This window comes from Dipodomys spectabilis, unplaced genomic scaffold (genome assembly GCF_019054845.1).
Source record: "Dipodomys spectabilis isolate Male_0828 unplaced genomic scaffold, ASM1905484v1 ptg000693l, whole genome shotgun sequence".
NCBI classification, from domain to species: domain Eukaryota; kingdom Metazoa; phylum Chordata; class Mammalia; order Rodentia; family Heteromyidae; genus Dipodomys; species Dipodomys spectabilis.
Genome location: NW_024871370.1, coordinates 214710 through 237998, shown reverse-complemented (window position 1 = coordinate 237998; position 23289 = coordinate 214710). Strand labels below are relative to the sequence as shown.

General features: G+C 55.5%; 1 protein-coding gene across 2 annotated transcripts in view; it reads left to right on the top strand.

Moving 5' to 3' along the window:
- Inpp5a (inositol polyphosphate-5-phosphatase A) overlaps nt 1-23289 on the top strand; it is a 229349-nt gene that overhangs the window by 146524 nt on the left and 59536 nt on the right. For both annotated transcript variants that reach the window (XM_042672306.1, XM_042672307.1), the window contains exons 7-8: nt 4624-4676; nt 5996-6115. In XM_042672306.1, the coding sequence (XP_042528240.1) occupies nt 4624-4676; nt 5996-6115 (173 nt within the window). The remainder of the gene's footprint in view (nt 1-4623; nt 4677-5995; nt 6116-23289) is intronic.

Sequence of the window (23289 nt, the reverse complement as noted above, 5' to 3'; positions counted from 1 at the left end):
CCTCAGCCTCCCCAGCCTCCTGAGCCTCTCACTGCCTCCCACAGCCCCCTGAGCCTCCTCAGCCTCCCCAGCCCCCTGAGCCTCCTGAGCCTCCCCAGCCTCCTGAGCCTCCTCAGCCTCCCACAGCCCCTTGAGCCTCCCAGCCTCCCCAGTCTCCTGAGCCTCTCACTGCCTCCCACAGCCCCTTGAGCCTCCCAGCCTCCCCAGTCTCCTGAGCCTCTCACTGCCTCCCACAGCCCCCTGAGCCTCCTCAGCCTCCCCAGCCCCCTGAGCCTCCTCAGCCTCCCCAGCCCCCTGAGCCTCCTCAGCCTCCCCAGCCCCCTGAGCCTCCTGAGCCTCCCCAGCCTCCTGAGCCTCTCACTGCCTCCCAGAGCCCCCTGAGCCTCCTCAGCCTCCCCAGCCCCCTGAGCCTCCTGAGCCTCCCACTGCCTCCCCAGCCTCCTCAGCCTCCCCAGCCTCCCGAGTCTCCTCAGCCTCCCCAGCCTCCTGAGCCTCCTACCGCCTCCTGAGCCTCCCACTGCCTCCCACAGCCCCCTGAGCCTCCTCAGCCTCCCCAGCCCCCTGAGCCTCCTCAGCCTCCCCAGCCCCCTGAGCCTCCTCAGCCTCCCCAGCCTCCTCAGGCTCCTGAGCCTCCCATCACCTCCTCTGCCTCCTGCAGCCTCCTAAGCCTCCCACCATCTCCTGAGTCTCCCTGCAACCTCCACTGCATTGGAGTGCATTTTGGGGGAGAGAATTAGTGGAAGACTGATCTCTCTCTCTTTTATTACCATCACTTAAGGATAATCTAAATGTAATTACCGTGATGGAGGCATAATGCAATTCCAAATAATTACTGGCCTGCGCATCTAAAACTAACAAAACTTTCTCCCCTGATTTATGGGTGCTTTTGGCTCAGTATGAATTTCAGATGACGCCTCAGGGAGCAGCACTCCAGATAATGCGAGGCCATTTTTAAAAAGCAGATTTGTGTAGTCGATCGGGGTGAGTCATTTTTTTCCCCTTGCCCGTGGTGAGAAATTGGTTGTTACCATAGATCACAGGCCCTGCTGCTAGCGTCATGAAAGATGAATTAATTCCACTAATGCTCTGAGCAGGCCTTCCACGGCACGGCCGCCTGGCTGCGCCCTCCGCAGCCCCTCTTTTCTCCACCGCGATTTATGCTGTCTTTTTAGTAGATGAAGCTGCCTGTGTTTGCAATCCATCTGCCGGCTCAAGGCACCTCATTAATGGGGCCGAGCAGAGACCACAGGGGGGAGCGGTGCGCCCTCCTGGCCAGGCTGTATGCCTTTCATTTCTGTGGTGTGACCCTCAAAGAGCCTCCCCACAAATGCGGCACTCTTCTGACTGCTCTGAGGAGTTGGAAGGTGATTAGTGACTAGAAAGTTCTACAGCATGGCTGATGGGAAGAGATCCATCAGACGCTGAGGAGCCCTAACCCCACCCACACTCACCCTGCTTCGGTTTCCTGACCCAAGGTTGGTACCTCCAGCTGGGGACCCCTGGGCTTCCTGAGGGGCTGAACTCAGCCTTCAGTGTCCTCTGCCACACTCGCCCGGCCTCCCCGGTGCTGCATGAGCACTCGGTGCCTGCACACACAGGGACTTCTCTGTGTGTTGGCACTGGCGTGGGCACACATGCATTTCATCAGAGTGGTGCCCGTGGCGGGGGTACCTCGGCATCAGTATGTGTCGGGTACCCCCATGCTGTGTTCATGTGTTCTGTTAGCGGTGCCCGTGTGCATGGGTACCACAGCATCAGTGTGTGTTGGGCACCCGCATGGCATGTCACGCATTTTGTCAGAGCGATGCCTGTGTGCATGGGTAACTTGGCATCAGAGTGTATTGGGTATCTGCACGGGTGTACACAGGTGCTTTGCCAGTGGGGGTGTTGAGGGGTCCACACGGAAGAGCTTCCCATCAGGAAGGTACCCTGCCACCACCAGTATCTGCCCTGAGTGCTCAGGCAATGGAACATGGTCACAGGAGGAGGAAGCTCTGGCCTAAGAATTGGGAAGTGCATTCCAGCTCTGCTCCTTTCTCATGGAGCTAGTGGTCTTGGGCAGGGCCAGTGCTGAGGGCGTGGTGAGGGCAGGTCCCCAAAGGGCATAAGGGCCGCACGGGCAGCCCTGTCCTTAGACTGGGTGGGAGGCCAGGTCCCACACCCTGGCCAGGTCTTGGCAGGCGCCAGCGTCGCCAGCCATGAGGCAGTCAGATGGCAGAGGCGTATGTTTGCCTCGCACAACCACGAGTGGTCTGGAAATGTAGCCCAGACATTCATGGTGGCAGGGTGAGCGTGGCTCCCACGTGGCTCCAGGGAACGTTTTCTACAGTATTTCTTAATGTACTGGGTTATGACAATGTTAACTTGGATTTCCTGAGATTCATCTGCACCTTAATGAGAAGTCTCAAATCTAGTTAGAATTCTAAAACTATAATTATATATAATTACATATATATCTATATATAACATGATGTCTCCTGTTTTACGTATTCAGTCTATAATAATTAATATTGAAATAATGCCCCTTTATTATGGAAAGTTAATGTCTAAAGATACACGTGTGTGCATGCATTCAAGATACATACCCATCTACCCAGTTTACATAAATGTGAAAACTGAGGGGAAGAGCAATTCATTTTTGGTCTAAAGCTATTAACAGCTGTATATTGAGTTCTAGGCAGAGCATGGATGCGTTCAATTTGGGGTCAGAAATTGGGGTGCGATGCCAATGATACAGGTCCACTGCTCCTGCGGGAAACCCCTCAGAAGGTGGCTGAGCCAGGGACCCCCCCGCTGCTCCCTCACAGCAGACATGCTGCCTGGGTGTGGCAGGCAGGCCGGGTGGGCCTCAGCCTGTGGAGCTCTCCCCTAACCCCAGGCGGCCCTCCTCTGCAGCTTTTAAGTGAAAGTTTCCTCCAAGAAAGGAAGAGTTGAAGCTCAGATTTTCATTCATATCTTTTGATGTGGGCAGGCTGGCCCAGAACCTTCCATTATGCCACAGATCCTGCTCGACAGTCAGCTGTGCTGGCTTCTCTGTGTACAGGAGTGGTAGCTAGTAGAGATGGTGGGAAAGGCAGCGTGGCCCTGCGGGCAGGATCGCCTGTGGCTGTGGATGCGGCTGTCTGGACGTGGCCTCGTGCCCCACTCTTTCCCATCCTGAGCCGCTGCTGTGACTCATCGTTTTTCAAGCTAGCAGAGGGTAATGTGGGAAATGAGTGCCAGTCCTCGACTAGAGCAGAGTCTTCAGGCAGGCAGAGCGTTGTAGAAGCTGACACCAGGGTTTTCATCCTGACCTCTTCCTTGTTAGCAGCTGGCTTACAGGAACACCTTAGGTGGGGTGATTTACAAAGCAATTTATTTTCCATAGTTCTAGAGTCTGGGAGTCCAAGATCTGGTGCCTACAGATTGAGTGTCCAATGAGGCCACCTCCTTCTCCCACGATCACACCTTGTTTCTGCATCTTCCAGGGGAACACTGTGTCCCCAGTGGAGACAGGAATCAGAAAGGACCAGACTCCTTTGCTAAACAGCCTTCCACAGCAGTCATCTTATAAAAGACAGTCACCCCCTCCTCAGAAGGGACCTCAGGTCTCAGCCACTCCTCAGAGGCCCCAAGCCTCCGTACATGACAGTGGTAGTTGAATTTCAGTATAGGGATTCGGCATCAGACCACAGCACACGCCCCATTGTGAGGCAGGATCCACATACCATAGCCTGCTACCACCTCCCGTGTCCACACACTGTGGCCTGCTGGGGCCTCCTGTGTCCACACACCGTGGCCTGCTGGGGTCTCCCATGTCCACACACCGTGGCCTGCTGGAGTCTCCCGTGTCCACACACCGTGGCCTGCTGGCACCTCCTGTGTCCACACACCGTGGCCTGCTGGGGTCTCCCGTGTCCACACACCGTGGCCTGCTGGGGCCTCCTATGTCCACACACCGTGGCCTGCTGGGGTCTCCCGTGTCCACACACCGTGGCCTGCTGGCACCTCCTGTGTCCACACACTGTGGCCTGCTGGGGTCTCCTGTGTCCACACACCGTGGCCTGCTGGGGTCTCCTGTGTCCACACACCGTGGCCTGCTGGGGTCTCCTGTGTCCACAGCTGTGGCCTGCTGGCACCTCCTGTGTCCACACACTGTGGCCTGCTGGGGTCTCCCATGTCCACACACCGTGGCCTGCTGGGGTCTCCCGTGTCCACACACCGTGGCCTGTTGGCACCTCCTGTGTCCACAACCGTGACCTGCTGGCACCTCCTGTATCCACACACCGTGGCCTGCTGGGGTCTCCCATGTCCACACACCGTGGCCTGCTGGGGTCTCCCATGTCCACACACCGTGGCCTGCTGGGGCCTTCCGTGTCCACACACCGTGGCCTGCTGGGGTCTCCCGTGTCCACATACCATGGCTGTGGGGCCTTCCACATCAGATATCTGTCACTCTCTTGGTCAGGCCAACTCATGGCCAGCAGGGTGGCTTCTCTGGGGTCCTGGTCCCCCATGAGTGCCTGGTGCTGGAAGGTGGGTGGGACTGCGGCGTGGAAAGCTCCCCATCCGGTCCAACGCAGAGGGCCGTGTGGTCTTCCCAGTTCACTTGTTGCTGCTCACTGTGTGATTTTGATTTTTCAGTGTAAGTGGTCAAGAAAAGGCTTCATCCGGACACGGTGGTGTATTGCTGACTGGTATGTTACATGACATCACACTGTCTCTGCTTTATGGCTTCCAGAGCAGCCTCTGACCCTCTGCTGGGTCTTGCCTGTGGGTTTTGAATGTGCCACTGAAGGCCGTGCTCATTTTGGATGGGGACCCCAGCCACCTGACTGGTTTGGGTTTGGAGGTGACCTGGTATGACATGGAATGTGGTGACCCATCTCCTATATGTAGGCAGGCGGTCCTGCACCGGCACAAATGGCCGTAGACAAGGGACGCTCTGGGCCCTCCTCAGGCATAGGCTCCGTGTGCCAGAGCCAATGGACAAGCAAGCTGCCAGGGAGGCGTCTGGGTCCAATGCAAGTTAGAGTCTGCAGATGCATACAGTAGCCACACCCCTGGCTTCCTGCTGGGCCTTCCGCCGCCTGGTGACCTGCACAGCCCTCCCCTCCCCCAGGAGTGGGGTCCCCATACACTTCTTTCTATTTTCCTCCCAGGGACTTCTCTGAAGCTTCACGGCCCAAGGGTTGATTGCTCTACAACAGACCACAGAGACTCTAGTTTCTCTGTGGCTCAGCTGAGACTCTGGCCCAAGCCTCTAGGGGCTGCTCAGGACACAGCCCAGAGAAGAGAGGAGGGAGAGGGAGACAAAGAGATGTCAGGATGAAGCTACAGTGCTGGGTGTCTAATGCAGAGGGTGGCGGCCTCTTCTGCCTGTGCTCTTGGTCTCAGGACATGCCCAGGACACCCAGGGTGTGGATTGCTGGTGACCACAGGGAGGAGGGGGATGCAGTCCGGCAAGACTCTCCTTCGTGCCACTGTGAGAAGGGGCAATGCTGAGCACCATTGTCCTGGAGAGGGGGCTGTGAGCCTCCTGGGGGCAGTGGTAGGCCTTATTGAAGGTGGTGTGCCTATGACAACCGGGAGATGCAGAGGGTCTCTGAAGGCTGACACACACCAGATTCCAGCCTTATGCCCCTCTGCTGAGGCTCTGCTCAGGCATGTGCTCAGAGTAAAGATGGCCCACCTGCTCCTCTCCATGCCGTGTTGGAGCTCCAGCTGTGGTGCACTGAGAAGTAGCATGGGCTCCTGGGAGGTTCGGCCAGGAAAGATGTATTCTCATGTTCTAGTCTACGCCTTCAGAAAGTCCTGCAGTGTATGCACGTGAATTGAGCTCTATGGAACTGAAAGACATCTTCCCTTTTCCTTGACTTTGGGAAGGGGCTGCTTTGGGTCAGCCTGGAGCAGCCAAGGACAGAGTGGGCAGGTGCACGTTGCTGCGGCCGCCCGCTGAGGGCTGTATGGGGGTCCCGTCTCCCTGTCACCTGGCCCGGTTCTCTCTCGGTTACAGTGCCTTTGACTTGGTGAACATCCATCTCTTCCATGATGCATCCAACCTGGTGGCCTGGGAGACAAGTCCCTCCGTGTACTCCGGTGTCCGGCACAAGGCCCTTGGCTATGTACTCGACAGGTGAGTCTACCCCAGCCACCTTGGAGTGGAGCCGTGGCTGCCCCGAGGCCACTTTCCTGCTGTCTTTTTGTCTATCCACCAACGGTCCTTGGAGATGCCCCGCTGACCCCTAAGCACATCTGCTGGCTGTGTGCTCAGTGCATCTTCTCCCTCTGTGTCCTCCCTTCTGGGCCTGGAGGATGTGGGAACCTGAACACTGACCGTGCAGCTCCACCAAAAACACAAAGCCGCCTGGGGCTTTGGGCTCAGAGATCCATGGCCCTGGGCTCTGTTGACGATGGCAGTGCCTTCCCACAACTCTGGGCTGGACTACATAAGGAGGAAAAGCCACGGCAGTACCCACGGGGTGCACCCAGGCCTCCACCTCATGTGGAAGAGATGCCCAGTGTGGGAAGAACAGGCCGCTTAGAGGGGCCCTGAAGCCAGTGTGGTGTCCAGCATTGTTACTTGCCTGAGGTTTGAGGACAGGGCTGGGATAGATCACAGGAGAGACTCCCCCACCAACAGTGACTGAGGAGCATCTTGGCGAAGGGGTCAGAAGGGGGTCACAGAACAGTTACTAGGAAGGCTCTAGCCCACATATCTAGACATGAGGCCTGTCTCCTTCCAGCATATGCACTGCGTGTAAGTAAGATCAAGTGGCATGCACGTGTTTATGCATAAGCATGTGTGTATACATGTATATTGCATGCTTTACTGAAAAACAGTGTGCTGTAGCTCACTGTATATACTCTGAGGTCAGAGGTGGTATGTAGCTCAGCTTTGAGTACCCTAAGGTAAGAGGCTGTGTCTCAGCAGTGTTTCCTGAGGTCAGAGGCTATGTGTCAGCAGTGTGTCTGAGGTCAGAGGCTGTGTCTCAGCAGTGTGTCTGAGGTCAGAGGCTGTGTGTCAGCAGTGTGTCTGAGGTCAGAGGCTGTGTGTCAGCAGTGTGTCTGAGGTCAGAGGCTGTGTGTCAGCAGTGTGTCTGAGGTCAGAGGCTGTGTAGCTCAGCAGTGTGTCTGAGGTCAGAGGCTGTGTAGCTCAGCAGTGTGTCTGAGGTCAGAGGCTGTGCAGCGCAGCAGTGTGTCTGAGGTCAGAGGCTGTGCAGCTCAGCAGTGTGTCTGAGGTCAGAGGCTGTGTAGCTCAGCAGTGTGTCTGAGGTCAGAGGCTGTGTAGCTCAGCAGTGTGTCTGAGGTCAGAGGCTGTGTAGCTCAGCAGTGTGTCTGAGGTCAGAGGCTGTGTAGCTCAGCAGTGTGTCTGAGGTCAGAGGCTGTGTAGCTCAGCAGTGTGTCTGAGGTCAGAGGCTGTGTAGCTCAGCAGTGTGTCTGAGGTCAGAGGCTGTGTAGCTCAGCAGTGTGTCTGAGGTCAGAGGCTGTAGCTCAGCAGTGTGTCTGAGGTCAGGGGCTGTAGCTCAGCAGTGTGTCTGAGGTCAGAGGCTGTGTGTCAGCAGTGTGTCTGAGGTCAGAGGCTGTGCAGCGCAGCAGTGTGTCTGAGGTCAGAGGCTGTGTAGCTCAGCATTGTGTCTGAGGTCAGAGGCTGTGTAGCTCAGCAGTGTGTCTGAGGTCAGAGGCTGTGTAGCTCAGCAGTGTGTCAGGTCAGAGGCTGTGTGTCAGCAGTGTGTCTGAGGTCAGAGGCTGTGTAGCTCAGCAGTGTGTCTGAGGTCAGAGGCTGTAGCTCAGCAGTGTGTCTGAGGTCAGGGGCTGTAGCTCAGCAGTGTGTCTGAGGTCAGAGGCTGTGTAGCTCAGCAGTGTGTCTGAGGTCAGAGGCTGTGTGTCAGCAGTGTGTCTGAGGTCAGAGGCTGTGTAGCTCAGCAGTGTGTCTGAGGTCAGAGGCTGTGTGTCAGCCGTGTGTCTGAGGTCAGAGGCTGTGTGTCAGCAGTGTGTCTGAGGTCACAGGCTGTGTAGCTCAGCAGTGTGTCTGAGGTCAGAGGCTGTGTAGCTCAGCAGTGTGTCTGAGGTCAGAGGCTGTGTAGCTCAGCAGTGTGTCTGAGGTCAGAGGCTGTAGCTCAGCAGTGTGTCTGAGGTCAGAGGCTGTGTGTCAGCAGTGTGTCTGAGGTCAGAGGCTGTGTAGCTCAGCAGTGTGTCTGAGGTCAGAGGCTGTGTGTCAGCAGTGTGTCTGAGGTCAGAGGCTGTGTATCAGCAGTGTGTCTGAGGTCACAGGCTGTGTGTCAGCAGTGTGTCTGAGGTCAGAGGCTGTAGCTCAGCAGTGTGTCTGAGGTCAGAGGCTGTGTGTCAGCAGTGTGTCTGAGGTCACAGGCTGTGTAGCTCAGCAGTGTGTCTGAGGTCAGAGGCTGTAGCTCAGCAGTGTGTCTGAGGTCAGAGGCTGTGTGTCAGCAGTGTGTCTGAGGTCAGAGGCTGTGTGTCAGCAGTGTGTCTGAGGTCAGAGGCTGTGTGTCAGCAGTGTGTCTGAGGTCAGAAGCTGTGTGTCAGCAGTGTGTCTGAGGTCAGAGGCTGTGTGTCAGCAGTGTGTCTGAGGTCAGAGGCTGTGTATCAGCAGTGTGTCTGAGGTCACAGGCTGTGTGTCAGCAGTGTGTCTGAGGTCAGAGGCTGTGTGTCAGCAGTGTGTCTGAGGTCAGAGGCTGTGTGTCAGCAGTGTGTCTGAGGTCAGAGGCTGTGTGTCAGCAGTGTGTCTGAGGTCAGACGCTGTAGCTCAGCAGTGTGTCTGAGGTCAGAGGCTGTGTAGCTCAGCAGTGTGTCTGAGGTCAGAGGCTGTGTGTCAGCAGTGTGTCTGAGGTCAGGCTGTGTAGCTCAGCAGTGTGTCTGAGGTCAGAGGCTGTGTAGCTCAGCAGTGTGTCTGAGGTCAGAGGCTGTGTAGCTCAGCAGTGTGTCTGAGGTCAGAGGCTGTGTGTCAGCAGTGTGTCTGAGGTCAGAGGCTGTGTGTCAGCAGTGTGTCTGAGGTCAGAGGCTGTGTGTCAGCAGTGTGTCTGAGGTCAGAGGCTGTGTGTCAGCAGTGTGTCTGAGGTCAGAGGCTGTGTAGCTCAGCAGTGTGTCTGAGGTCAGAGGCTGTGTGTCAGCAGTGTGTCTGAGGTCAGAGGCTGTGTAGCTCAGCAGTGTGTCTGAGGTCAGAGGCTGTGTAGCTCAGCAGTGTGTCTGAGGTCAGAGGCTGTGTAGCTCAGCAGTGTGTCTGAGGTCAGAGGCTGTGTGTCAGCAGTGTGTCTGAGGTCAGAGGCTGTGTAGCTCAGCAGTGTATCTGAGGTCAGAGGCTGTGCAGCGCAGCAGTGTGTCTGAGGTCAGAGGCTGTGTAGCTCAGCAGTGTGTCTGAGGTCAGAGGCTGTAGCTCAGCAGTGTGTCTGAGGTCAGGGGCTGTAGCTCAGCAGTGTGTCTGAGGTCAGAGGCTGTGTGTCAGCAGTGTGTCTGAGGTCAGAGGCTGTGTGTCAGCAGTGTGTCTGAGGTCAGAGGCTGTGTGTCAGCAGTGTGTCTGAGGTCAGAGGCTGTGTGTCAGCAGTGTGTCTGAGGTCAGAGGCTGTGTAGCTCAGCAGTGTGTCTGAGGTCAGAGGCTGTGTGTCAGCAGTGTGTCTGAGGTCAGAGGCTGTGTAGCTCAGCAGTGTGTCTGAGGTCAGAGGCTGTGTAGCTCAGCAGTGTGTCTGAGGTCAGAGGCTGTGTAGCTCAGCAGTGTGTCTGAGGTCAGAGGCTGTGTGTCAGCAGTGTGTCTGAGGTCAGAGGCTGTGTGTTAGCAGTGTGTCTGAGGTCAGAGGCTGTGTGTCAGCAGTGTGTCTGAGGTCAGAGGCTGTGTGTCAGCAGTGTGTCTGAGGTCAGAGGCTGTAGCTCAGCAGTGTGTCTGAGGTCAGAGGCTGTGTGTCAGCAGTGTGTCTGAGGTCACAGGCTGTGTAGCTCAGCAGTGTGTCTGAGGTCAGAGGCTGTAGCTCAGCAGTGTGTCTGAGGTCAGAGGCTGTGTGTCAGCAGTGTGTCTGAGGTCAGAGGCTGTAGCTCAGCAGTGTGTCTGAGGTCAGGGGCTGTAGCTCAGCAGTGTGTCTGAGGTCAGAGGCTGTGTGTCAGCAGTGTGTCTGAGGTCAGAGGCTGTGCAGCGCAGCAGTGTGTCTGAGGTCAGAGGCTGTGTATCTCAGCATTGTGTCTGAGGTCAGAGGCTGTGTAGCTCAGCAGTGTGTCTGAGGTCAGAGGCTGTGTAGCTCAGCAGTGTGTCTGAGGTCAGAGGCTGTGTGTCAGCAGTGTGTCTGAGGTCAGAGGCTGTGTAGCTCAGCAGTGTGTCTGAGGTCAGAGGCTGTAGCTCAGCAGTGTGTCTGAGGTCAGGGGCTGTAGCTCAGCAGTGTGTCTGAGGTCAGAGGCTGTGTAGCTCAGCAGTGTGTCTGAGGTCAGAGGCTGTGTGTCAGCAGTGTGTCTGAGGTCAGAGGCTGTGTAGCTCAGCAGTGTGTCTGAGGTCAGAGGCTGTGTGTCAGCCGTGTGTCTGAGGTCAGAGGCTGTGTGTCAGCAGTGTGTCTGAGGTCACAGGCTGTGTAGCTCAGCAGTGTGTCTGAGGTCAGAGGCTGTGTAGCTCAGCAGTGTGTCTGAGGTCAGAGGCTGTGTAGCTCAGCAGTGTGTCTGAGGTCAGAGGCTGTAGCTCAGCAGTGTGTCTGAGGTCAGAGGCTGTGTGTCAGCAGTGTGTCTGAGGTCAGAGGCTGTGTGTCAGCAGTGTGTCTGAGGTCAGAGGCTGTGTGTCAGCAGTGTGTCTGAGGTCAGAGGCTGTAGCTCAGCAGTGTGTCTGAGGTCAGAGGCTGTGTAGCTCAGCAGTGTGTCTGAGGTCAGAGGCTGTGTGTCAGCAGTGTGTCTGAGGTCAGAGGCTGTGTAGCTCAGCAGTGTGTCTGAGGTCAGAGGCTGTGTAGCTCAGCAGTGTGTCTGAGGTCAGAGGCTGTGTAGCTCAGCAGTGTGTCTGAGGTCAGAGGCTGTGTGTCAGCAGTGTGTCTGAGGTCAGAGGCTGTGTGTCAGCAGTGTGTCTGAGGTCAGAGGCTGTGTGTCAGCAGTGTGTCTGAGGTCAGAAGCTGTGTGTCAGCAGTGTGTCTGAGGTCAGAGGCTGTGTAGCTCAGCAGTGTGTCTGAGGTCAGAGGCTGTGTGTCAGCAGTGTGTCTGAGGTCAGAGGCTGTGTAGCTCAGCAGTGTGTCTGAGGTCAGAGGCTGTGTAGCTCAGCAGTGTGTCTGAGGTCAGAGGCTGTGTAGCTCAGCAGTGTGTCTGAGGTCAGAGGCTGTGTGTCAGCAGTGTGTCTGAGGTCAGAGGCTGTGTAGCTCAGCAGTGTGTCTGAGGTCAGAGGCTGTGCAGCGCAGCAGTGTGTCTGAGGTCAGAGGCTGTGTAGCTCAGCAGTGTGTCTGAGGTCAGAGGCTGTAGCTCAGCAGTGTGTCTGAGGTCAGGGGCTGTAGCTCAGCAGTGTGTCTGAGGTCAGAGGCTGTGTGTCAGCAGTGTGTCTGAGGTCAGAGGCTGTGTGTCAGCAGTGTGTCTGAGGTCAGAGGCTGTGTGTCAGCAGTGTGTCTGAGGTCAGAGGCTGTGTGTCAGCAGTGTGTCTGAGGTCAGAGGCTGTGTAGCTCAGCAGTGTGTCTGAGGTCAGAGGCTGTGTGTCAGCAGTGTGTCTGAGGTCAGAGGCTGTGTAGCTCAGCAGTGTGTCTGAGGTCAGAGGCTGTGTAGCTCAGCAGTGTGTCTGAGGTCAGAGGCTGTGTAGCTCAGCAGTGTGTCTGAGGTCAGAGGCTGTGTGTCAGCAGTGTGTCTGAGGTCAGAGGCTGTGTGTTAGCAGTGTGTCTGAGGTCAGAGGCTGTGTGTCAGCAGTGTGTCTGAGGTCAGAGGCTGTGTGTCAGCAGTGTGTCTGAGGTCAGAGGCTGTAGCTCAGCAGTGTGTCTGAGGTCAGAGGCTGTGTGTCAGCAGTGTGTCTGAGGTCACAGGCTGTGTAGCTCAGCAGTGTGTCTGAGGTCAGAGGCTGTAGCTCAGCAGTGTGTCTGAGGTCAGAGGCTGTGTGTCAGCAGTGTGTCTGAGGTCAGAGGCTGTGTATCAGCAGTGTGTCTGAGGTCACAGGCTGTGTGTCAGCAGTGTGTCTGAGGTCAGAGGCTGTGTGTCAGCAGTGTGTCTGAGGTCAGAGGCTGTGTGTCAGCAGTGTGTCTGAGCTCAGAGGCTGTGTGTCAGCAGTGTGTCTGAGGTCAGAGGCTGTAGCTCAGCAGTGTGTCTGAGGTCAGAGGCTGTGTAGCTCAGCAGTGTGTCTGAGGTCAGAGGCTGTGTGTCAGCAGTGTGTCTGAGGTCAGAGGCTGTGTAGCTCAGCAGTGTGTCTGAGGTCAGAGGCTGTGTAGCTCAGCAGTGTGTCTGAGGTCAGAGGCTGTGTAGCTCAGCAGTGTGTCTGAGGTCAGAGGCTGTGTGTCAGCAGTGTGTCTGAGGTCAGAGGCTGTGTGTCAGCAGTGTGTCTGAGGTCAGAGGCTGTGTGTCAGCAGTGTGTCTGAGGTCAGAGGCTGTGTGTCAGCAGTGTGTCTGAGGTCAGAGGCTGTGTAGCTCAGCAGTGTGTCTGAGGTCAGAGGCTGTGTGTCAGCAGTGTGTCTGAGGTCAGAGGCTGTGTAGCTCAGCAGTGTGTCTGAGGTCAGAGGCTGTGTAGCTCAGCAGTGTGTCTGAGGTCAGAGGCTGTGTAGCTCAGCAGTGTGTCTGAGGTCAGAGGCTGTGTGTCAGCAGTGTGTCTGAGGTCAGAGGCTGTGTAGCTCAGCAGTGTGTCTGAGGTCAGAGGCTGTGCAGCGCAGCAGTGTGTCTGAGGTCAGAGGCTGTGTAGCTCAGCAGTGTGTCTGAGGTCAGAGGCTGTAGCTCAGCAGTGTGTCTGAGGTCAGGGGCTGTAGCTCAGCAGTGTGTCTGAGGTCAGAGGCTGTGTGTCAGCAGTGTGTCTGAGGTCAGAGGCTGTGTGTCAGCAGTGTGTCTGAGGTCAGAGGCTGTGTGTCAGCAGTGTGTCTGAGGTCAGAGGCTGTGTGTCAGCAGTGTGTCTGAGGTCACAGGCTGTGTAGCTCAGCAGTGTGTCTGAGGTCAGAGGCTGTGTGTCAGCAGTGTGTCTGAGGTCAGAGGCTGTGTAGCTCAGCAGTGTGTCTGAGGTCAGAGGCTGTGTAGCTCAGCAGTGTGTCTGAGGTCAGAGGCTGTGTAGCTCAGCAGTGTGTCTGAGGTCAGAGGCTGTGTGTCAGCAGTGTGTCTGAGGTCAGAGGCTGTGTGTCAGCAGTGTGTCTGAGGTCAGAGGCTGTGTGTCAGCAGTGTGTCTGAGGTCAGAGGCTGTGTGTCAGCAGTGTGTCTGAGGTCAGAGGCTGTGTAGCTCAGCAGTGTGTCTGAGGTCAGAGGCTGTGTGTCAGCAGTGTGTCTGAGGTCAGAGGCTGTGTGTCAGCAGTGTGTCTGAGGTCAGAGGCTGTGTAGCTCAGCAGTGTGTCTGAGGTCAGAGGCTGTGTGTCAGCAGTGTGTCTGAGGTCAGAGGCTGTGTGTCAGCAGTGTGTCTGAGGTCAGAGGCTGTGTGTCAGCAGTGTGTCTGAGGTCAGAGGCTGTGTGTCAGCAGTGTGTCTGAGGTCAGAGGCTGTGTAGCTCAGCAGTGTGTCTGAGGTCAGAGGCTGTAGCTCAGCAGTGTGTCTGAGGTCAGAGGCTGTGTAGCTCAGCAGTGTGTCTGAGGTCAGAGGCTGTGTGTCAGCAGTGTGTCTGAGGTCAGAGGCTGTGTAGCTCAGCAGTGTGTCTGAGGTCAGAGGCTGTGTAGCTCAGCAGTGTGTCTGAGGTCAGACCCTGTGTAGCTCAGCAGTGTGTCTGAGATCAGAGGCTGTGTAGCTCAGCAGTGTGTCTGAGGTCAGAGGCTGTAGCTCAGCAGTGTGTCTGAGGTCACAGGCTGTGTCTCAGCAGTGTTTGCTGGCTCCTGGGTCTATTCTTACATCTAGCATGCATGTAGCTACCGCTGCAGATCATGGCTCTGAGTGAAGTTTAGCTAAAGACCTTGTTGTCTGCTCCCTATCCCTGTCTAACACTCCCAGCTTCCTCTCTAGCAGAAGTGGGTTCCCGGTGCTGCTGACATCCATGTGTCTTTATTGAGGATCCTCAGACAGGGAGCTGTACCCAACAGGGAGAGCCAGGCCCTCAGCCTGCCTGTGACACACCCCTTCAGCTGGGACTGGTGTCAGAGTTCCCAGAAGGAAGCCGGAGCTCCAGTCCTGTTGTGGGCTGCTCCCTGGAGGGTAGCTGTTGACCCAGAGCTTTGTTTCCCCATGATCAATGGCTGCCTGTGTTCTGTCCCGATGTGGCCCTCGCTAGATGCTTGGCACCTTCCCCCTGGCTCCCCCTCGCTAGATGCTTGGCACCTCCCCCTGGCTCCCCCGCTGGTCTTCCTGGAGCCTCCACCTCAGCACATCTGCTCTGGAGCACCTCTGCCGCAGACCCTGCAGGCCCTGTCCACATGGAGTCCCTGTGGTGTCGCCTGGCATCTCAAGTGGAAAACCAAGTTGTATTGCCCCAAATAAGCCGAACCCTTGTGATGGCACTGGACTGGTAACACCTCCTGTAGTGTCATGTCTCAGGTTAGTGAGGAGATTGCCTTGGTCCAGGGAGAGTGTCCGATTCCTTCCCACAGGATCCCTTCCCATGGCTGCACCTCCTCTGGTCCCTTCTGGGGCAGTAACATAGCAGCTCAGTGGGCAAGAGCCCAGTCTAAGCACAGCCAGGTGCTGACTGGCTTGTTCCTTGGTGAGACCAGGTCTGTGGGCCCTCCCAGGGAGCCCAGAGTTGAGCAGGGTCTGCTATGAATTAGGTCTTGGTGGCCACGGTCAGCTTCTTGGCGTGCTGAGGCGTTATACGTGTCATTGCCCCACACAGCCCCCGAAAGCAGCCGTAAGGGTGGGGCCAAATTCTGCATCTATCTGTTCCCATGAGTGGCCTCTGTGGCGAGCTCAGCCAGCCGCAGATCCGGACCTCCGCTGGGAGGGCTGGGCTGCAGGCACAAAGGGCGCTCTGTAGGAGCGGTGAGTGATGGCCACCCTTTCATCAGGGGTGCTAACCTTTTGGCAGCCACCAGCAGACTGCATTCTGCTGTGCTGATTGGGAGGACAATGCCGCACTGGCCTTTGAATGGACACTGCCACCAACAGCGTTGTATTCACAGGGCACTGGGAACCGCACGGGCATTGTCCACAGGCCCCTGAGCTGCGGACGACCGGGAGGCGCCAAGGGGACCTGCCTTCTGTGGGCTTAATCTGCTCTCCGCCAGAGCTGCAGAGCCGTGAAGGCCAGCCCTGTGCCCTACGAGAGGGGGAGACACTGCGTCATCCAGGGCACCAGTGTCTGTGCTTGGTCTCCAAATCCAAGATTGCTCCAAATAAAGGGCTAAGAAGCAAAATACAGAGAGAAACTAACGCAGGACCAGTCCTGCTGCAGCTCGAGTTCAGTCACCAGTGGAGATCAGTACCCAAGTTGAAGTGCCGTCATAGTGTTCATCGAGAATAGCCAATACTGCGCCCTTTCCCCTTTCTTTTCGCCCTCCTTTTCTCTTCTTTTTTTCTTCTTTCTTGAAACAGTATCTTAGTATGTAGCCCCAGCTGGCCTCAAACTTAAATTTCTCCTGCCTCAGCCTCCCAAGTGCTGGGATTACATATTTGTGTCAACACACCCGGTCAACCAAGGACTTACTTTTTGTATTCTGGTTTTTTATTTTTATATCAGGTAATAATCTTTCTGTTTTATGCCAATTTATGAATCTTGGTCATGAATTTCTTGTTATAAAATACTGAAAAAAAAACAAACCATGACCCCTAATTACTGAAGAGAGCCAGGCTCAGAGATGTGGTCAGGGTAGGAAGTTGGAGGTACATGTGCCAGGCAGGGGAGGGTTCTGGGCCCTAGGCAGCAGCCTGCCCTCCGGTGGCCCTGGCAGGCCCCTTCATGGACCTGGCTGAGTCACTGAGCTGCTCTCCTAACACGAGGTCAGCTTTTCAGGGGCACCGGGGCCACCGAGCCAGGGCCCCACACTGATCTTCCCTGGGCACCGGTTGTGGACATACAACGAACCTTTCCCTAGCACTCAGCCTATGCAATTGGACTTTTTTTTTTCCCACAAGTGACAGGACTCTTTAGTGTCCTCTTTGAAATGTGGCCTGGCTAGTTCAACAGAGACATTTTTACATTACAACTGTGAAATCTCAGCATAAAGTGCCCCTCTGTCCCCCCATTATTTTCTCACAAACACAGTCCATTGTCACAGTGCTGAAGTTAATTTGATCAACATTGGGACATTTAACTTTTATGTCCAGTCAAAAGAGTTGTTTCATGCTCATTTTGGGCATTCATAGGAAATGATTGCCAGAAAAATAATGTCCCTCTGGACAATTGAGGGCAATTAGTCTCCGAGGGAGAGGCGATGCGGCACGGCCGCCACACAGCTCTCCTTTGTGGCTTTATGGACGGTCATCCGTCAGCTGTCAGCCTGCTCAAAGACCCCTCCCAGCTAAGCGCTTTCTTTAGGCCGTTCCCAGAACTCGCCTCCCTGTTCAGTGAGCAAAAGAAAAGCGGTGTGTCTCCAGGCAAAAGCAAGCTGTGTGCTGTGGGTCCAGGTCCTTCCAGAAGGCCCTGGGGTGGCTGGCACCGATCTGCCTGTCTTGCCTACGCGCCGCCTGCCGCCCCAGAGCAGCGTCGTTGGTGTCTTCATCCGAGGTGCACATAGCCGGGCCTCTGAGGCTTCAGGCTAAGACTTCAGGGGGCCGGCTGTCTGTGCTCACCCTGCCCAGCACGGCGTCCCCGCAGCTGTGCGGACACCCGGAGCCCACAAGCCAGCACCTCTCCACCCTTCTTGCAGTAAGCCTGAAACCTGGGGCCTACGCCAGTGTTTCTCTGGCACCCATCAGCAGCACAACTAATTAGGTCAAATACAGTTGCAATTGTAGCGAGATGAGTTATTTTTTAATTGGCTTGTTGTTTTAGTTGTTGCTGTAAAGGTAATATACCAGGGAATTATAGTTCCATAAGCAAGCTGAGTTATTTGTGCCTTACATTGCAGCAGTATAGCATGCACACTTTACTGTTTTCCCTTCCGTGAAGAAATACACAGGTGTGCAGCACTAGTGGCCGGTGTCTGCCACCTGAGCTTCCAACCCAGCCATCTTTGGATTTGGTGGCTGTCTTTCCTTTACATGCTCCTGTGCTTGTGTTGCACAGAGATGTACTGTCTTCTGTCCACACACTTTTATGCCTTAACCTGATGACAGATGTGTGCGCTTCATCGCAGGTGTGCATCTGGTTTACGTTTTGCTCATGTGGGGTCCACAGTGATGTTAGTGACAGGTGAGCGCCATCCTATTGCATTCCTCATTGGCAGCACATTTCCAGCTCTTGTGGCTTTGCATCAGATGCTGCTTTGTGGGCCTGCCCTGCTTTCTCTGACTCCTTCTAGGGATTCTCAGTATTTACCAAAAGATGTCTCCCTTACCTGTCCATACCCAGGCAGTTGGGGAGGTGGTACGATTTCCAGGGCTAGGAGCCATGAAGCAGAGCATTGCTGCCTCTGTTTCCTGGTGGTTCAGGTTCAAGGGCTGCTCAGCTCCTGAGATCTCAGCTGTGTTTTCCCTACCTGATGCCTGGGAATGAGGTGGCCAGGGGAGCTGAGCCACTTCCTGTATCCTGTGTGGTTGACGGTTCTTGGTGGTGTTTGAGCAGTTGAGTAGACTGGCAACTCATGTGAGAAAAAAGCACATTTGAGATCCAAATCCTGCATTTAGAAAACAAATGGGAATGGTGATTGCTAGAATGAGAGCTCCACCCAACCCTCCATCCTGGGCACAGAGCAGGCCAGGGCGCACAGCACTGTATCTTGGTGCACAGCTCTGTATCCTGGTGCACAGCTCTGTATCCTGGGCACACAGCCCTGTATCCTGGGCACACAGCTCTGTATACTGGGCACACAGCTCTGTGTCCTGGTGCACAGCTCTGTATCCTGGGCACACAGCTCTGTGTCCTGGTGCACAGCTCTGTATCCTGGGCACACAGCTCTGTGTCCTGGGCACACAGCTCTGTGTCCTGGTGCACAGCTCTGTATCCTGGGCACACAGCCCTGTATCCTAGGCACACAGCTCTGTATCCTGGTGCACAGCCCTGTATCCTGGTGCACAGCCCTGTATCCTGGTGCACAGCCCTGTATCCTGGTATACAGCCCTGTGTCCTGGTGCACAGCCCTGTATCCTGGGCACATGGCTCTGTATCCTGGGCACACAGCTCTGTATCCTGGGTGCACAGCCCTGTATCCTGGGCACACAGCTCTGTATCCTGGGCACACAGCCCTGTATCGGGGCGCACAGCAGGCCAGGGCACACAGCCCTGTATCGGGGTGCACAGCCAGAGGCCCATATCTGGAAGGGAGCCTGAACTTCAGAGGGATGCAGAAGCCAGGGTGGTGATGGATCCCAAATGCCCTGGCGCACAGTAGGTCCCCCCCTTGTGTTTCAGGGTCGGGTGAACCACCTTTGCTAGAGGGCTGGAATATTGGTGAGGGCCCCGTTGCCAGGAGCCGTGGTTGACTACTTAGCATCTTGGTGAGGCTTTAGCACCTTCCTCTGTCTTGGTGAGGACTGCTTGGCACAGCAAAACACCACAAGCTGGGACCTAACTACAGGTTTAGTTCTCAGAACTTGGAAGCCGAAGTCCAAGCTAAGGGCAGCAGGGCCAGTTCTGCCAGTGGCACTGTGTCCCTGCTGGTGGAGGGCTGAGTGCTCTGCTACCTCGTCCTGTCTTACAAGGACACCTGCCGGTTGCGGTTGTGACTCCTTGACCTCCCTCCCCGGACCCCAGCCTGCATGACCTCCCACCCCGGACCTCCTCAGCCTCTAGGATGTAGTTTCCTTGAAGACTCCATCTCTAGTAAGGCCCTGGGTCAGGGCTTCAGCACAGGAGAGGACACAGCCCAGCCCACTGCACACGGGAGTGCGGGCCATGGTCCCCAAGATGGTGGCAGCAGGGAGGAAAGCAGACGCTTACCTGGGCCAAGATTGAGGAGAGTGGCTTTCAGTGGTTGGGCCCCTGTGACAAGGCCCTGGCAGTGCCGGGCCAACGTGCCCCTCACCTGAGTCTCAGGGGGTGGAGGCCGCGCAGCAGCTGCCCTGCTACAGGTTGTGTGTGCAGGTCTGAGAGCACCTGGCGTTGCTGGTACCCGCAGGGCCCCAGGAGGGCAGGGGCTTGGCATCACTAGCTCGATGGGGGCGGGCCCTGTGCAGGAGGGCGGGGCTTGGCATCACTAGCTCGATGGGGGCGGGCCCTGTGCAGGAGGGCGGGGCTTGGCATCACTAGCTCGATGGGGCCGGGCCCTGTGCAGGAGGGTGGGGTCTTTGGATGGGTTGAGAGAGAGGGTTAGATTCTGGGTCTCTGTCCGGGGACCCACCAGGCTACCACAGTGCCCTGCTGGGTTCCCACTGGCTGGAGGTTGGTTCGGGGTCTTGTCTTGGCCTTGGCTGTATCTGGAAACTGTCTGAGGCCCCCATCTCCAGTGCCTGCTCCCACAGGAGCTGAGTAGGAGCAGACAGGAAATTCAAACCTGCCACTGAACCTGTTTATTTTAAATCGCCTAAATATACTCATGGCACAGCAGTCATTTAGATGGCTTATGATTAAGAGAAACTTGAGTGTTTAATTACTTTATATTAATTACTTTACAGTATTTGTATTATCAATGCCATATAACACTGTGTACGAACAAACATGGTCTTTCTGATAAATGAGATAAAAGCAAATAGTTGATTTCTGGGCAGACATAGACTACTACGCTTATAAGCATAGCACCAGAAATTTAACATCACACAAATCGCTGTTTGGAAAACAAAAAAGGGAAAAAAGAAGAGCCATCTTCCTAAAATGTTGGCATTGCTGGAGGAGACCGGACTGACCAGTGTGGCAAACCTACCTTCCAAACCTCCTCTTCAGCTCTCCTTGTTGGATTACACACACACACACACACACACACACACACACGCGCACACACACACACACACACAATGCACACACGCACGCACGCACGCACACACGCACGCACACACGCACGCACGCACACACACATGCACGCACACACACGCACGCACACACACACACACACATGCACGCACGCACACACACACACACGCACACACACACATGCACGCACACACACACGCACACGCACGCACGCGCACACACACACATGCGCGCGCACACACATGCGCGTGCGCGCACACACACGCACGCACGCACGCACGCACACACACATGCACGCACACACACACGCACGCACACGCACGCACACACCACACACACATGCGCGCGCGCACACACGCACGCACACGCACGCACACACCACACACACATGCGCGCGCGCACACACACACACACACACACACACGGGCCACGTGCAAGTCTGCTATTTCGTGAAGCCCCTGCAGGCCTGTTCGTGGCACTCTGCACAGGCCCCACTGACCGGAGACTTGCAAGACGGCCGAGAAGTAGCCCAGCAGGAAAGCCACTGCCTCTGGAACTGTATTTTGAGTCATTGTGACTCTCTTCTGGAAGGCTTGAACCCATGGTGTCCCTCAGACACGGGGGACAAGGCCCCGGCCCGGCCGGGGAAAGTTGCCCCTCCCCCAGCAGGCTGCCACATCCTGAAATCACCTGTCAAACAGGAGACACCATTTCCAGGCCTAAAAAATTGATTTTTATGGCTCTTCTTGTAATTCTCTTTCTGAATGAGGCACACAATATTGATGTGGGCCTACTTTTTAATCATAATAGCTACTGACAAGGTAATTAATTTTATTTTTTCCTGGTCCAAATGGCACTATATTGAGATTAAAAGCGAGTGTGCCGGGGCCGTGGGCTGGCGCTCAGGCGGTGGCCGGGCTGGTGACAGCCCCTTCGTCTTGCTGCTTCTGTGCGACCTTCGGAGACGGTGTTGTTATTAATTGGCTCAGGCTATTATATCAGAAAGAGCAGCGCAGGGAACTGTGATAAAGTGTGTGTTTCTAACGATGGCCTTACAGGAATCCAGGCCTGACGGTGGGATTGTGCGTGCAGATCATCCGTGTGTGCACATGTGTGTGCACAGAGGAGACCTCACAAATCAGAAAACAGCTTTCTAGAGCACATGCAGTCAGTTTAATTCCTAAACTAGGTTTGTAATAAAAGAATTCACCTCAGAATGTACTTCCTGTTGAATGCGCTGAGCGGGTGTTCCGAGCCCTGTGTTGGGATGCTTCGCAGGCCTTGCTTGCTCTGCCACCCCCAGTGAGGCGTGCTGAGCCGCGTCCTGCACCAGGGAAGAGCCAGAGGGCCTGGGCCCGTTCCTGCACAGTGCAGATCCCCCCGCCCCACAGACTCTCCTGGTGCCCCGTGCACACCCTCCCTGGGAAGCTTGCACTAACGCAGAGGATGAGCCCTGTTCGGCCTTGCTTCCTGCTTCTCTGGCCCATGGGCATTGTCAGTTCTCCAAGAAGGCTTCTGGGCAGCCTCTCAGCACCTGGAGCAGTCACTGGGGGCCAAGAACCCCCTTTCCCTTTAGTACATGCTACGAGCCTTTAGTCCATGCTACCGGGAGAGCTCTCTAAAACAAAGATTTAATCTACATGTGTTTGACACAGACAGGAGTTGACAAGTACGTGCGCATCCTTCAAGCAGGGAAAGCTACATACTGTGACCGGGGCACATAGCACACCCCAGCGCCCGTCTGTGTCATGGGCATAGCACGCCTGTGTGGGGCACTGCGTGCAAAGTGTGTTCTCATTTCTGCAGTCATGAAGGAAAAGTTTACATCAACCTTAGTATTTTTCAAGGTCAAGTGAAGCATAAGTACAAAAGGAAAATGAGCTAAGTGTGGTAGTACACACCAGTAACCCCAGAGCTTGGGAGACTTGAGGCAGGAGAGAATCAGCCTGGGCTGTATGCAAGACTGTCTGAAAAGCAAAACGCAAAGAGATGAGCAAGCTTTTGTCTGTGAGTCCACACACATTTGTGTTGCTTCCTGTGCTGGACTGCTGAAGGAGCGCGAGTGCTCAGGGGCTTGCTGGTGAGGTGTTGACACGTGCAGCGCACGTGCAGCACACGTGCAGCACACGTGCAGCGCAAGAGGTGCCAACCTCTCGAGGCTTTTTCTAGAAGCGTGACGGTTTCTTCCAGTTTTTTCTACAGCCAGTAGAAGCTTGGGGTTTGCGTTCCTTTGCTTTTCTCTAAACACTAGAAGAAGAAGAGGAGGAGAAGGTAGAGCTCCCTGATGGTGGCCCTGTGGCACAGGTGGCACTGTCTGGTCCCCAGGCCCTAGGCCCACCTGCCACTCCACCTTCTTCCAGACCCTCCAGCACTTGCTGTGTGAGACTGTGAAGAGGTCTGCTCACGACAGCCCGGGGTGCTTCTTCTACCGCCTGTGGGCCTGGGGTGGCAGTGGCGCGAGGAGTTGAGTGTTCGGACCTGTGGGCTCTCGGCAGGCAGGCTGCACACCTCACGGGAGAAGAGCGCATGTGTCTCCTCCTCTCCCCCCTGCGCCCCCCACCCCCCACCGCCTAGATTGCAGCACAGAGACCTCGGACCCCTATTTCATGACTGGGAAAACCAGGAAGCTGTGTGTGGCTGGGCACCAGTGCTTATACCTGTAGTTTTAGCTATTTAGGAAGCTGAAACCTGGAAAATCGAGATTCAAAGACAACGTGGGTAGACGAATCCGTGAACTCCACTGAAGTGGAGATGTGGCTCAAGTAGTAGTAGGTCCCCAACCATGAGCCAAGTTAAGAGTGAGTGGCCCTGAGTTCAAGCCTCAGTGTCAGCACAAAAAGATTGAAGAATGATCTGCTGCCCCAAGAGCCTCTCTTAAATGCTTAAATTTGAACGATACTCCAACTTAAAAGGAAGACAAAAGTTGTAGAACTTGGCCAGGTATTAATAATCAAGAGGAAAATAAGAGCAGAGACAGTTTTTAAAAGAATAGTCAACAGGTGAGGCTTCCTGTAAAAAGCCATATGAGAGAAAGGCAGACGGAATAGGTCAGATCTATAGTCTCAAGTAGACCTGTGCAGACTCAGCGGGAGGTGGGCTAGGCATTTAAATGCAGGTGCCTTCAGCACCAGGCTTGGGGGCCCCATCCCAGAAGGTGAAGTATACCAGAATAGCCGGCAGCTGTAAGAGGCCCCAGCACAGCCCAGGGCAGAGAGCCAGGCCCACTGCAGGCACAGGGCTGGTGGAGGTTCTGTTCCCTGTTCAGGGGCGATTTAGTGGAGATGGTAGAGGATCCTGGGGTCAACGCTGTACGCA